At 39.0% G+C, this 15143-nt stretch overlaps 1 protein-coding gene across 1 annotated transcript; it reads left to right on the forward strand.

The window, feature by feature from the left end:
- Positions 1-4171: 4171 nt before the first annotated feature.
- Positions 4172-12962, forward strand: si:ch73-364h19.1 (uncharacterized). Its single transcript, XM_060892664.1, has 5 exons — positions 4172-4640; positions 5654-5763; positions 9553-9654; positions 9754-9930; positions 11688-12962. Exons 1-5 carry the CDS (start codon positions 4547-4549, stop codon positions 11958-11960), a joined length of 756 nt encoding a protein of 251 aa, XP_060748647.1. The 5' UTR covers positions 4172-4546; the 3' UTR covers positions 11961-12962.
- Positions 12963-15143: the final 2181 nt, after the last annotated feature.

Below are 15143 nucleotides of genomic sequence, written 5' to 3' on the forward strand. Positions count from 1 at the left end.
CATGCCAAGCTACCACTGTTGGGTCCTTGAGAAAGGCACTAAACCCTCTCTGCTCCAGGGACGCTATACCATGGCTGACCCTCCACTTTAATCCCAATCTCCTAACAAGCTGGTATATGTGAAGAAAAGAATTTCACGTTGCTATAGTGTATAAGTGATAAATAACACCAAACAGACCAGCACCCACCTATCAGAAAGCACTTATCTCACCCTGCTTATCTCACTTCTACCACACCCCGATTGGATCCACTATCTATCTGGTAGCAAGGAAGACATGCATCAGTGCTTTTCTCTGTAGAATTGAAATGCTTTTTTCATCATTCTTAGTGGATGTTTCAACATTAGCTGTCTTAAAAAATAGAGTAGTCTTAATTTGCAGACTAAATGACCCATAAATGCGGGTCAGCTACTAAAAACTACATTTTTTTAAGCAGACAATTCTTCAGTTATTGTAGATCAAGTACAAAGGTCATAATTAACAGACAAAAAAGAAACGGAAAAAAACAATAACATCCAGTAATATTGATGTTTATTGTCTTAATTTTGTTTGACTTAGGGTTTATTGTTAGCATAGACATTTGAGATGTGTTTGTCTGCGCTGGTACATACTGGCACATCAATTTAAATGTATTTTTATGTTCCTGTGCGGTCACCATTCTGAGAAAGCCCAGTATTTTTGTCACACCCATCAGTTTTATCCTCATCCAGCCAGTTCTGTGGCTAACCAACAGCTTGTGTTTGTGCATTTGATGCATTGCTTAATAAAGCTTAATTGATTGTTACAGAAATTCCGCCCACGAGTATAATATTTTCTTTAACAATGTTCTTTCACATATCAAGATATTCTCCAGTCAAAACACTATTTAAAGGCTGTTACTGTATATTGTGTTAAAACGGATCATTAAAACATGTCATCCCATTAAATAGATCTCATCAATGTGCTAAAATGTCTATTTGCAATGTGTCTCTTATTGTTAACTATAGTATCATGTAGTAGACCAATTCACAGACATTTACGGCATTCAGCAGACACCCTTATCCAGAGTGACTTACAACTGAGCAACTGAGGGTTAAGGGCCTTGCTCAGGGGCCCAGCAGTGGCAGCTTGGTGGACCTGGGGTTCGAACCCATGACCTTCCAATCAGTAGCCCAACACCTTAACCACTGCGCTACCACATACCACACCTTAACCACTGAGTTACCACATCCCAGACAAATAGCCTACGTTCATATAGCAGTGTTTATCAACCAAACTTTATTAGTTGAGAGCAGTAGGAGGAGCACATTTTAGAGGAAACTGCAATTGACTGGTATGCAGGGAAAGTTTCATGTATTATAACCTACAAGGTTGATTCTAAAGCAAAGCCATTACAGAGAACAGGGTGACTTCACAGATAGACTTCGTTCAGACCCAAGTGCAGGGATAACATTGAAAGGGGTTTAAGTAGGAAAACAACAAAGGCTACAACACTAGGAACATGGAAACAGAAAACAACAACAAACCAAAGACAAGGACACTGCAAAAAACAGACACAAGACCACAGGATTAAATAGGGGAGGAAAACATAGAAACACAAGGAACAGGTGGGACAATTAAGGATAGGGCAAGGTACATGGTATAAGACAAACAAAAACTGCCAGAATGTCCACCTAGTGTCCAAGCAGGGAAAAGTCCAGACATTTCCTGACAATACTAGGTGTATTTTGATGTTGAAGGTGACGCACTAGGACGGTTTGACATTTGCACTACAAATGTAATGCATGCATCCCAGCTCACCTTTGAATGTGAACTGACTGCTCGGATGCATTAACCACATTCTTTCAGTTCAGGCCATGGAAGAAAAAAAGCCCACATGCAACTCATATGTGACTGTGGTCATGCCATTACAATCTCTGGTCTTGTTCACACTTCACATGGCAATAACATTCATCTCAGGTAATTGGAACATAAATAGAGAGCCAGACACTTCTTCAGACAGTCCTGTCTGGTTGAAAAAAGTCTAACCTTCATTCTAACCTCTCTTCAGGAAACTGCATGGTTCTGTGTAGACCCTTTAAGAGTTCCAGTAGGTGTCAAACTCAAGCATGGGCTGAAACACTGGTGTATGCATATTTGCTGCATTTAGATTTAAGTATTAGACTTTGTGTCCCCTTGTTCAGAGGCAGGATCCTGTGCTCGCTCTCTGCCATGGCCCGGCTTTGGTTGCTGGACTCCCGAACCGGGAGCAGCAGAAAGAACAATGTAGTGTGATGCTGTGACTGAAATGTACACTATATAGTCCAAAGTTGGTGCTTGCCGAAATAACTGCATCCACTCTCCTGAGAAGGTGTTCCACTACAATTTGAAGCATAGTTGTGAGGAGATTCTGCCCATTCAGCAACAAAAGCATTAGTGAGGTTAAAAAATGATGTTGGGCAAGAAGACCTAGTGCATAGTCAGCGTTCCAGTTCATCCCAAGTGTTCGGTGGGACTGAGGTCAGGACTCTGTGCAGGCCACTAAAATTCTTCAATGGCAGTCATGGCAAACAGTTTTTATAGATCATTCTTTTTGTATAGCAGCAGTGTCATGCCTGAATAGGTTTAGGCTCCTTAGTTCCAGAGAAGGGAAACACATCCTCTTTTCATTTGTGACAGTTTGTGGCAAGCCCACAAGTGTGAGGTGCTGACTTGCTTTATGTAGCCATCCAGATTTAACACACTGATGCTGATAGTCAGGTGTCCAGAAACTTTGGTCCATGTCGTGATCGTCCACCATAAAGACCTACAAAAATAGATATTGGAGGTTGAGGACTAAAGATGGAAGTGGATGGACAATATATTCATAGAAAAGTTAAAAAAAAAAAAAAGTTTATATTTTCAAAGTAAATAGATTCCCTTTCTGGTTTCTGAGATGACCCAAATGCTTGTTAATAAGCTTCAAAAATCTAAAGGCATACTTCAACCACAAAAATTGTCTCACAGTTAAAGCCAGCAGTGCCCTGACTAATTTTATATCAAACTTGAGGTGATAATTTGTTTCTACTGATTGAAACTGTCTGATAAGTCGATTTCTATTTTGCCAGTGGACTGGAGCACAAAAAAAGGGTAAAGGGTTAAAGCTCTTTCTTCAGGTTTATCTATATCTATATCTATATCTATCTATCTATCTATCTATCTATCTATCTATATATATATATATATATATATATATATATATATATATGCTGCTATTCAACATGCAATATACAAGACATACATTATTGTACAATATGCTGCATGTCAATCTGCAATAGCGTTGTTTGCACACTTATTTATTTTTTTAAAATATATCTCTATATCTGCACTAAATCTATATAAGTATCCATTTAATTTAAATTATACTTTAGTATAAACATACTCTGCATATCAATGGAAATGCTAACGTGCAATATTATGGTCACTTTACTAAACAGTCACTTTATTACTATCAATGGTCTCTTTATTCAGACTGCTTAACGTGAATATCACTTGGTGTATTTATATGTAAAAGTGTAATGTACAGTCTTATAGTCGAATTTATTGTCTGTGGTTATATGTCTGTTTTTCTTACACCAATCAGGAGCAGGAAAATACAATGACAATAAAGGCATTCTTCTTCTTCTTCTTCTTCTTCTTCTAATACATGCAATATATAAACAGTACATGCCATAGTATAAATGTTAGCACCTATTAGTCCAATAGTTCCTGTAAAACTCTCCTTGTCCTAGATGAGTGTAATAATAAATAGAACAGGTAATACTATGTAAAAAAAAGAAGGAAAAATAATAATAGCTTTAGTTCATGCCCCAGGATAAAAGCTTTTTCATTTAAAGGATAAAGCTCTAGATGAAGCCAATCTAAAGCCAGGATGAGCACAAACACAAACTACATGACTAAGAAGCCTAAAAGTATTATACCGAGTTTATATCAGTATGTCCAACTAGAAAACACGTGCACACGCACCGAGCAGTCTACTTTTTTGCTGTGTGTTTTGTTCTCACGAGCTTTGGGTTTCTGACGCACGAGGACGCGCGTCAGTTGTAAATCATCTTGTAAATCACTTTACGCTTAGGAAAACTTCCTCACAGCCCCTCACGTGAAAAAAAAAGAGCTTGTGTTTAGGTCGAAGGTGAACACACCACACCACACACACTTTTCTTCCCAGGCTGTAGTAGACTGACGCCGCGCTTTATTTGGTTGCCAACAGGCGGCCCACTTTAAAAGCGCGAGGTTCCCCCTGATCTCCAGGACAACCGGTAAACGCTGGCGGAATTTCTCGCCTTCACCAGTGGCACCAGCGCGTACACAGGATCACTGGTCCTGCTCACGATCTGTCCCTGGAAAGCACTTTTCATCCTCCCTAAAAGCTTCACATAGACTTTTCCTGCTTCCGTTTACACGACGTCACAGTTGTAGTCGTGACATGACGCGCAAAGGACCATCTTCTGGATGAGTGTAGATGGAGCAGCAGAGGGTGAAGTCTAACATTTCAGATTTTCTGCGATGAAACATCTTGATCCGCGTTAAAGGAGCTCACACTGATCAGAGATGTTTACCTCAGCTCCTCTAAACGACTCTTCTGTTTCCACCACTACTTCCCAGGCTATTTCCCAGGATCAGCTCCCAACTATTATGATTGCATGTAAGTGAAAGTTGGGTTGAGTCTTATATCTTCATTGTTTGTCTGTATAAGTCTGATTAGGAGTGTAGGAACTGTTTAGCTATATTTATTTATTGCTTGAAAATAGAAAAATGACGATTCTTATGTCACTGGTCTGGTACCCTATAGAACCCTCTTTGGTTCTCAAAGCAGGGTTTCAGGAGACTCAGGAATCCTTGATGTATAGACAAAGGGTTAATGACGATCATTGTTGTTGTTACAACAGTAACAACATCATATCTTACCATTATTAATATTATTATACAGTATTTATTAAAGTGTATTTATATTACTGTATTTGACCGGTTGAATGAAATGTCATCAAAAACCCAATATCTCAACGTACAAATAATGTCATCTTGGACCTAATGCAGTGATTCTGTGGAAAGTTCATGAATAAAAAGTTGTATGACTAGCTAATAATATTCTTTTACTCAGGAAATAAAGAGCATTAATATTTAAATAGTATGTGTTTATTAAGTTTGACCCCCGTAATCAGAACAATGACTTGATGTCCAGTGTGAATAATCCAATCCTATTTACAGGTTTTGTTCTTATAAATTATTTAGAAAAATGTAAAAATGGAATGACACGCTCTGAAATAAAGGCACCAGATGGTACCATGCTTTGCATTAGGGGTGCTGCCAACAATGGTATCTTTTGTTGCTTTAATATGTCACCCTGACTTTCACCTGGAAAGTGGGAGAATCGTGTAGTTTTAATAGTACATTGGGACTTAAAGACAACTGACGTACCGTCAGTGTAAAAGGGAATTAAAGTAAGAGCTTCTGAACGTTCTCAGGAAAGAGATACACACTGTAGGTATGAAAGATGTAGTCATGAAAAGTACAGTTATACACCTTCATTTCTGAGAAGGTAAAATCTTTTCAGCTTTCAGCAGCTCGGTAAAGCGTCTGATGAATGGCAGTTAACATGACCATCAACAGCACGTTTAACACTCTGATTAATGAGCCTCCTTTCTTTTCTCTTCTCAGTATCTTGTCTGGCGGTTTTTGTCATGATTGTTCTGCTGGGGTCTCTCATCTATCGTAAGGACCCTTCCTGCTGTAAATCCCAGGCTTATCGTGACTCACATGCTGACTTGGTAAGACTCGCAACATCCTACTCTCACTCCTGAAACCACAGTAAAGAAAAAAGCCAGATCAGCCCCATTGTGTGCATTTTGCAGAAGAATATATTATACTGACTCCATTTCTCCATTATGTAGCTCCATTTGCTGATCTGTTGGACGATATCTTTTGTAGGTCAACTTGGAGATATCTTGCTGTTCCGGAGATATCTCCGATGTAACCTAGAGTTATTAGGAATTCATCCAAATGGGGGAGATCTGTATTAGGAATGTTAGATATATTCCTCCAAATATCCAAATACTGCAGAATAATGCTATTATTATTATTATTATTATTATTATTATTATTATTATTATTACTACTGCTACTACTACTATTGTTATTGCCTCTGACAATATACATCATGTACAGATCAATGCTTTACAGTTTATTCTTTCTGTTTTGATCAAAAGTGTTAGCAGAGAGGACCTTTTTATTGAGTTTATTTGCATTTCTATTTGCAATTTAAATGAAGACTCATTGTTCAGCTGCTTCAGACTTAAGCGCTCCTGGCTTAATAAAGCTATAAGCCACAAGAGTACATGTGCTACACTGACTTTATTTTTATGGTGCTTTTATGGTAACTGTTTTACTGATTTCAAACCTGCCACATTTAATACAGAATTCGGTTTACTGTGACCCAGTCGCAGAAAATCTTACTCCTACTTCCAGTGCGTCTTAGCCACTCAGATTTCAGACCCGAATATAAACGAATGCTGTTTTAGGTCTTGTAGCAATAGATTTTCTGCACTCATATCTGGAGGTCAGTTCTGGATATTTTTTATAGGCTTACACGATACCGCTTGTTATCCATAAGGCGCTTGAGCTTAGCGATTGTGACCTACTTGTCAGAATGCAAAAACATGAATTTTTTTTTTTTTTCTATTCAGTACTCTTGTCTACTTCAGGTGTTTTGAGAGTGAAGTCACAGAAGTGTGTTCAGAAAAACTAGCATTGCAGGAGCTGTGGAATTGGTGTGGCAATGTTTATTTCAATAGTGTGCCATCCCGTGCCACAACATCTCCGGTGTAAGAGAAAGTGATATGTGTCATGAGATATGTCTACAAATAGAAGTTCCTCTAAACAGGACAGAAAGGCTTGATTGTTCCCAAAGGCCTATTGACATGCAGTGTACTGAATCTTGGCAAACATATCTTGGATAACTTGTACAGAAATCAGATCTGTGAGCTTGTGGAGGAGGGAGTCGCCCCGTACACTGCTGGAGGGAGCCAAGCTCTGCTCTCTGATATATCAGCTGACCTCTCGCTATGTTTGCCTTCACACATGCTGTAGCAGAGGTTTTTTTTATCTCACAGCGCTGCGGGTAGAGTCGCAACTCCCAGCTAGCTCACTGCTGCGGTTTAATTTAGAATGTCAAAAATGACCAGTTATTATTGTGTAGGAAAGTATTTAATTAATCTTTCTTTCTTTCTTCTTTCTTCCGTACATTCCTTATTTCTTTGTCACTATATTATTGTAAAATAATTCTTAATATATAGACCTCTCTTTCTTTCTTTCTTTCTTTCTTTCTTTCTTTCTTTCTTTCTTTCTTTTTTCTTCAGTACATTCCTTATTTCTTTGTCACTATATTATTGTAAAATAATTCTTAATATATAGACCTCTCTTTCTTTCTTTCTTTCTTTCTTTCTTTCTTTTTTCTTCAGTACATTCCTTATTTCTTTGTCACTATATTATTGTAAAATAATTCTTAATATATAGACCTTTCTTTCTTTCTTTCTTTCTTTCTTTCTTTCTTTCTTTCTTTCTATCTTTCTTTCTTCATAAAACATCGATTTGAGCAGTCCTTCCTGATTAACGCATGGATGAAATTCTCTTTGTTGGAGGAGGAATATACCTGTGTGTGCAGTACAGAAATGTGAGAGGGTAACAGATTCTTTCTAGATGCGTTGGATTCTAACGGTATTCAAACCTTCAGTAGATAAAAATCTCAGGTATTTTTATTATTTAGTTTACAGAAGGAATTGAGAGGAAACGGATCACAGATCTCTTTCGAATAATGGCCTTTACCTGGGCTGATGTCAGACAGGAAGTGTGCCCCCTTCTTGCATCTCACAGTTTATCAATAACATCTTTAGCGCTTCCTCTTCCTGCTTAGTGTTAATATTATGCAGCTCCAGGAGGGACTTATCTTAGCAGAACAGAGACAGACTTTCCTCAATCTTACTTGAACCCAAAGGGAAACACATGGCCACTTCCTGCTATGTTTATATCTGCAATGAACAGACAGATGCAAATGTGGCATGTCAGGAAGTCACAGAGATTACCTTTGTAAATACATTGTCACTACATTATTACTTAAATAGGAACTTATTATGTTATTACAACGTAACTACAATATATATTGATATATTCATATAACAGTTTATAAAGCTGTAACGACAAGCTGAAAGTTTGTACCATTTTAGAATTTCTGAAGCCAACCAGTTAATTATAGGCAAATCTATCCAATTTGAGATTTTTTTTACATTTTGAAACCTTACTTATCTAGTTTTTTTTTATGAATAGTAGCAAGACTATTCCTCCTGTGGGTGAGGGGTAGAATTGTGAAGACAAAAGCTTGATTTTAGTTTGTGCTCTGAAAAAAGCCACAGCACTGAGGAGATTGTCCCCCCGACTTCGGTCTTGATTTTACACGCCTGTGCTTTTTCACACTGCCTGAATCAGGGCGCCAAACAAAAGAATGTCTCTCTTTTTTCCCCTCAAAACAGGCAAGACTCTTGAAAGTGTGAACCAATGAGAGAAAGTAACCCCTGACCCTGCTTTTACCAAATGCATCTCTCTTAGTTCTGGTTGGGGGAGCGGTGGGAAAGGTCAAAGCACGTCATAGCAAATGACGTCACTGTTGAAGGCAGCGTTGTGATGCAGCTCATTACACATTTTAATGGACTGTAAAGCAACCATGACCACCTTGGGAGCAACAGAGCTCAGGTTATAGGAGATATAGGACTCTATCCACTTACAGACTACCTTATGTGATCCAATCCTGAAGGCATTTGTATGCTACATGAGGTAAGAAATGACTTCGACTTGAGTGACGTACGAGGCTATGAAACAGAGCACACTCGTTAAGCAGTACCTGCTGGAGAAACAAGCAAGGAACAGTGCAAAGCCTTTAAAAGGCTAGTCTTTAGGGCTGGTTACTAAGGCCCTGGATGACATAGTGTGGCGCTGCATTGTTTCTGGAAACAAAGGCTCCCATTTAGACGTGGGGTAATCACCTAATGTCCGGCTGAGACTGAAGAATCCCCCAGGATCATAGGGTGGTGGCTAGCCCTAATCACATTTGGCATGGGGGCGGGTGGCTGCGAGGAAGTCGCTTGGTGGTCCAGTCATTGGCGCTATAATTTACGGCTGACCAGAGGTCCCTAATGGGGTCTTTTGTAGAAGTGTGAATGGGAGAGGACAAAGTGACACAGACGAAGAAGGTGACATGAATTTATAGCCATGTTCTGTCTTTCGCACACGCACTATATAAATACATAGGATGAATATCAGAACATGTGTTTCTGATTTTATAAATAATTATTTGGTTGTGAGTCAAGATAGTGGTCTTAGACGGCATCATGTGACACACTCACCGAGTCAGAAAGAAATCTGTGAAACACTGGTCTATAATCTACCAACATGACAGCATAGGTTTACACAAAACTAGCTACGGATATGGTAGCGACAACGACACAGTGTAAACAAAACGTACTGCCTGATGTTGTTCTTATGATTATGTGTAAATGTGTTCTTTGCAGGAGCCTTCCTCTCAACACTACAGTAGCAGGCAGACTTTGGTGAGCTCACCTTGCACTGATTTACCCCAAAACTTTGACAGCTTCGATAACTTCAACCCGGAGGTAAACCATCTTAAAGAGTGACACATTCACATGAGTTTGCGTTATAAAATTTTCTATTTGCTTTCATTATTTTACAACAGAAATCTTTCCATGTGTCAGCCAGGGCAGCTGTTCTACGTGGGCTTGTCCAGCACATACTGTCTTCCACCTATGGACCAGTCCCTTCCTCATCTGCCCTCCTACGAGAGCGTGCGTAAAAAAGACAGACAGCGGCAGATACACATGATGATTGCAGACCGCTTTGGTCTGAATGGACCTGCGACAGCAGCGACAGAGGTGAAACCCTTTGTTTATCGTAATAACAATTCGCCTCTGAGGTGGATTATACTAACCGAATCATTATAGATTGTGCCCTCATGCTGACCCAGAGTTATCGCTCCTGTCTGCTCTGTAATTGGACTAAATAATAATGGATAATGGATTTTGTTGTGGGAATTATCTTCAATTTTTGTCATGGCTGTTATGACGCAGATGCAAACAGCTGCTCACCTGCTCTGTTGCCATGGCGTTCATTTAATTTCAGTAGCCTTTGATGTCAGGTATATGGAGCGCTCTATGACATGGGAGTTACACATGAGTGCATGAAATAATGGAGGGGAAAAAAGGCCTGTCAAACACAATGAAGGCTGAAAAGTAAACAGCAGAATAGAATGTGGTTTATTGTCCTTTCCTATACTCCTCTCTGTGACCCTGTCAATAGGTGGACCAATCCGCCCCCTCATTTCATCACTTACGGAATGTTTCCTTCATTCATTCTGCCTAATTGTCTGCTCCAAAACCAGGGGCTACTGCTAGACTTGAAGAAATCAAGGCGAGTCCTAGATTTAAAGGCAAAATATACTATGACTCCAGAGAGAAAAGGGAGAACGTATCAGCTGAGCAGTGACCTAAAATCACCATGCAAATGTACTATGTAAATACTGCAGGAAGTGTTCTTATTTTTTACTGGAAGTTCACTAAAATAACACCTACGGACACTGACTAATATACACATATACAATCATATAAACATTTCTGAATGTTTTTCCCAGTTACAGCTGATCATGAAATTGAAAGGAAAAGACAAAGAAATTTGGTTAATCATTAGTAACATGGTGTAAGAACACCATGTTCGACTACTGATTGGAAGGTCATCGGTTCGAATCCCAGGTCTACTGCAGGGCCTCTGAGCAAGGCCCTCAATTGCTCAGGTGTATAAACTGAAATAAAAATGTAAGTCACTCTGGATAAGAGCGTCGACGAAATGCTGTAAGTGTAATTCCCGTTTTTTACCGCTGTTAGAGACTATAAACCACTTTCCTCTAAGCTTACTCTTTGCTGCTGATTGCACTGCAGTCTTTTTGCCATGTTATACAATGTGCACTGTTTCGATTGGTTTTATACTATGAGCAAAATATGCATCTCACTCTCACTCACTCATTTTCTACCGCTTATACGAACTACCTCGGGTCACGGGGAGCCTGTGCCTATCTCAGGCGTCATCGGGCATCAAGGCAGGATACACCCTGGACGGAGTGCCAACCCATCGCAGGGCACACACACACACTCTCATTCACTCACGCAATCACACACTACGGACAATTTTCCAGAGATGCTAATCAACCTACCATGCATGTCTTTTGACCGGGGGAGGAAACTGGAGTACCCTGAGGAAACCCCCGAGGCACGGGGAGAACATGCAAACTCCACACACACAAGGCGGAGGCGGGAATTGAACCCCCAACCCTGGAGGTGTGAGGTGAACCACTAAGCCACCGTGCCCCCAAATATGCATCTCTATATACATATTAATAATCAAGGCACTACACTTACTGTATGTGCAATCTTGTATATACAGTATTCACAGTGTACAGTTTATTTGTTCTTATTTTTCAATGTATTGATCTAAATTCCTCTCAGAGAACGTGGTGTTCTCTGTGCTGTCTGAGAGTTACCACAATAAAATTTGGTTGTATTCAATACAATGACAATAAAGTACTTTACCTATATATTGTATTTTACTAATGATCTCCTGCCATCTCTGTGTCCCACAGAATCCACCCACGTATGAGGAAAGCGTTCGGCAATCTCTTCAGTCACTTCAGAACTCAGACCCTAACCCTAACCCTATCCCTATCCCGATGCCTATTCCTATCCACATCCCTAACCCTAACCTTAACACCAACCATAATGCTATACCACCAACAATGAGACCACAAGTTGTTCTCGCTCAGCCTGTGAATGCCTTGCCTCAATACGAGGAATTAACTCACAGTACTACCTCACCAGAGAGTAATAATGACCCTCATTCTGGGGATTCAGATTAATGAAGGAGACTTATTCTGCTGTAGCCCCTTCATTGATGCTGATGGACAATAGAAAAACTGTAGATGTTGATCTAGGAAACAAATTCCAAGTGAAATATAGCAATATTTGTTTAACCCGGTGCAACTCAGAGGCCAAAAAGGTGAAAAAGAAGAAGAAGAGGAAGAAGATTGTACCTTTACACAAACACTGCAACATAAACACAGAGCCACGAGGAAAATTCTACCAGTATTCAGCCGGAGCTTTGTTTATCAGTGACTCCTGACATGATGTCATGAAAAAAAGAGGATTTGACTGCAGCTTCTTGCAAGGTTAAGAATAATGAAACAGAAGGACAAAATACGAAGGACAACCATGTATCAGCCTTAATAAATGTGACTAAGCTTTCTCAGGTAACTTTTAGATAGTGATTTGTTAGGGAGAGTGATCAGTGATTGATACTGTTTCTTTTTCATTGTTTCTTTGTATATTGTCTATATATTATTTTTTGTTTTTTGTTTTTTACAACCCCTGATGACGTTAGTACGAGTTGCACGTGCACTAATGGTGTGGTGTACTCTTAAATAAAACCTACATACATATTTTCAGGGTAAATTTCCAAAACTGGTTAAATACAACAAGATGTGCTGATCTGTTATTTTTCTAGCTGGGTTTTACACAGCATGACTGAAATCATGTACAATTATTATTATATCTATGAATGTTTTCTTTTTGAGAACACGTCAAACACGTTATAGGGTTTGCATAGCTTTGGAACAGAAGTAATAATATGCAGATCCAGATTACATACATCTCCGTTGGCACTGCAGTTAAAGAGTAAGCTTGTCTGGGGAAATTGTCATTAAATGTAAATCTGTTTAGGAATTTCTATACAATTGCTAAATCAATCAATAAATCAATCAGCAGATTCAATTAATGTGAAGACCTTGTTGAACCAGTATCTGTGAGTTATTTCACAGTTAGTTAGTTATTCTAACTTTTTCTTCTCTGACTGAGACAGCAACCCCCGAACACACTGATTTTGTTTGGCTCTCTTTGCATTTAGCAAATTCTTCCTTATTTGCAATTCAATTCATGTGAATTTTCTTGGCAAGCCAGTGGGTGGAGTGGTACAGCAGACAGCAAAGAATCATCTTTAACCATGTAAAGGCTTCTCAAAGGCGTAATATTTAATGACATTTTAGACCTGTGTGTAGAAGTAATACATGTTACGAAGTATGAAAAATGTTTCCGCTTCTTTTGTACTGGTTACTTCTATTATTCCTCCTGCTGTGTTGCGCTCTATAAATCCCTGTATGGCATTTGTTGAGGCTTTGGAAACTGCTGAGTCAACGTTAAATAAGTAAAATTGCGGCTCCTGGTGGGAGTGTGCAGAAACACAGTCTCTTGCCCTAGTCCATATATATTTGAGCGAGCTTTTGAGAACTTTCTAGATCTGCAAATGCTGTTAAAGCTTCTATTGTTTTGTAGTATCCTTAAGAGAGACAAGCAGCAACAGTGCTGTCAGCAACTCCCATTTAAAGAAAGCACAGCTGCTCTTGGCCCTCGGGGAGAAAGTCACTGCAGTGACAACAGCGTGTCACTATGGTCCAAATAAAGATGCTGGGAATGTAACAGCTGGGTAATCACTTAAACAATTGTCCTTAGTGTGACTTGACACTTCAGGTCATGGATCATCTAAGTCATGGCCAATTAAAATGAGGACCCATGCGGAGAGAGTCTACTCATCACTGACATTCCACTATCCCATTAGTGTCCAGCTTAAGAGCTGTTAAAGATACCTTTTAATTATAAAAACGGCTGTAGGATAATCTGACAAATTTCTTTAGCAAAAGTTAAAAAACTTCTTGTAAAAGTTGTAAAAACTTCTAATTAAAGCCATCGTTATCCATTTTACCTTTTTTTCGACACTTTACCTGCTTATCACACAACAGATTATATAACAATTAGCAAAAAAAAAGCCACCAGTTTTTAAACAAAACCTCTTTATAAGTAATAAAAAAAAACACAATTACAATTTGTTTGGTGGCAATTGAACGTGTGACTGAAATATTAGTGACAGTTTAAAAACTGTTATATTCTATTTAATTTGGTAATGCAGTTAATGTCAGGCACTTGTACACCCAATAGGTTATTCATGCAATTATTTAATCAGCCAATGATGTGGGAGCAGAGCAATACATAAAAGTTCAAATCAATATTCAGAATGTTCTTGGAACACTTTGGACTTGTTAATATCAATAAATTATCACTTGAACCCCACACCTTATTTGCGTATTGCCGCTGACCATGTGCATCACTTAATTGCCACAATTTTTCATCGTTTAATGTCTTATTTCAGCATGATAATGGACCATGTCACAAAACAAGTCGTTTTCAAAGTGGTTTTATACACATGGCAATGAGTCTGATGTTCTTCATGAGTTGCGTGGTGCAATCCTTTATTTACCATCGTGTGACTGTGTGAAAATAGGTTAAAAAAGAGACCTGTACTTAAAAGGAGGTAGGATAATATGACGTAATCTAGCTAACGACACTCCACATATTTTGTAGCTTTTTAATTTAATTAAAAAAATATAAGAAAGCATACCTATTTCAATCCTCCAATGTCCAAACCAAATCTACACTTACAAATCCATGTCATGAAGATCTGAGGCAGGTCTGAGAGCAAAGGGAGGCTTTACAAATGATTGGAATAGTGTATTATTAAGTGCTGCTGTAAATTCTGCTTATAAGACATTTATGAAGGTAATAAAACACAACGGTGCATGTTGTTATAGGAAAATAATTGACATCACAGTGGTGTTTATGAAGCAGAGGGTCATTTCCACCTTGGATTAGATTATATTTCAATAATAACGTCATATTACATCAAACTGTAACTTGTAACTGAAAAATAACTTGTAATATTTGAGCCAATATTCACAGTTTATTTACTCACTCACTCATTTTCTACCGCTTATCCGAACTACCTCGGGTCACGGGTAGCCTGTGCCTATCTCTGGCGTCATTGGGCATCAAGGCAGGATACACCCTGGACGGAGTGCCAACCCATCGCAGGGCACACACACACACTCTCATTCACTCACGCAATCACACACTACGGACAATTTTCCAGAGATGCCAATCAACCTACCATGCATGTCTTTGGACTGGGGGAGGAAACCGGAGTACCCGGAGGAAAC

The sequence above is a fragment of the Tachysurus vachellii genome, chromosome 18 (genome assembly GCF_030014155.1).
Source record: "Tachysurus vachellii isolate PV-2020 chromosome 18, HZAU_Pvac_v1, whole genome shotgun sequence".
Taxonomy (NCBI): Eukaryota; Metazoa; Chordata; class Actinopteri; order Siluriformes; family Bagridae; genus Tachysurus; species Tachysurus vachellii.

Bases quoted from the DNA above. Each gene is read 5' to 3' on its own strand.
- si:ch73-364h19.1 (XM_060892664.1), top strand. From the start codon at position 4,547: ATGTTTACCTCAGCTCCTCTAAACGACTCTTCTGTTTCCACCACTACT. The intron at 4,641-5,653 runs GTAAGTGAAAGT...TTCTCTTCTCAG, and splicing joins CCCAACTATTATGATTGCAT to TATCTTGTCTGGCGGTTTTT. The intron at 9,931-11,687 runs GTGAAACCCTTT...TGTGTCCCACAG, and splicing joins CTGCGACAGCAGCGACAGAG to AATCCACCCACGTATGAGGA.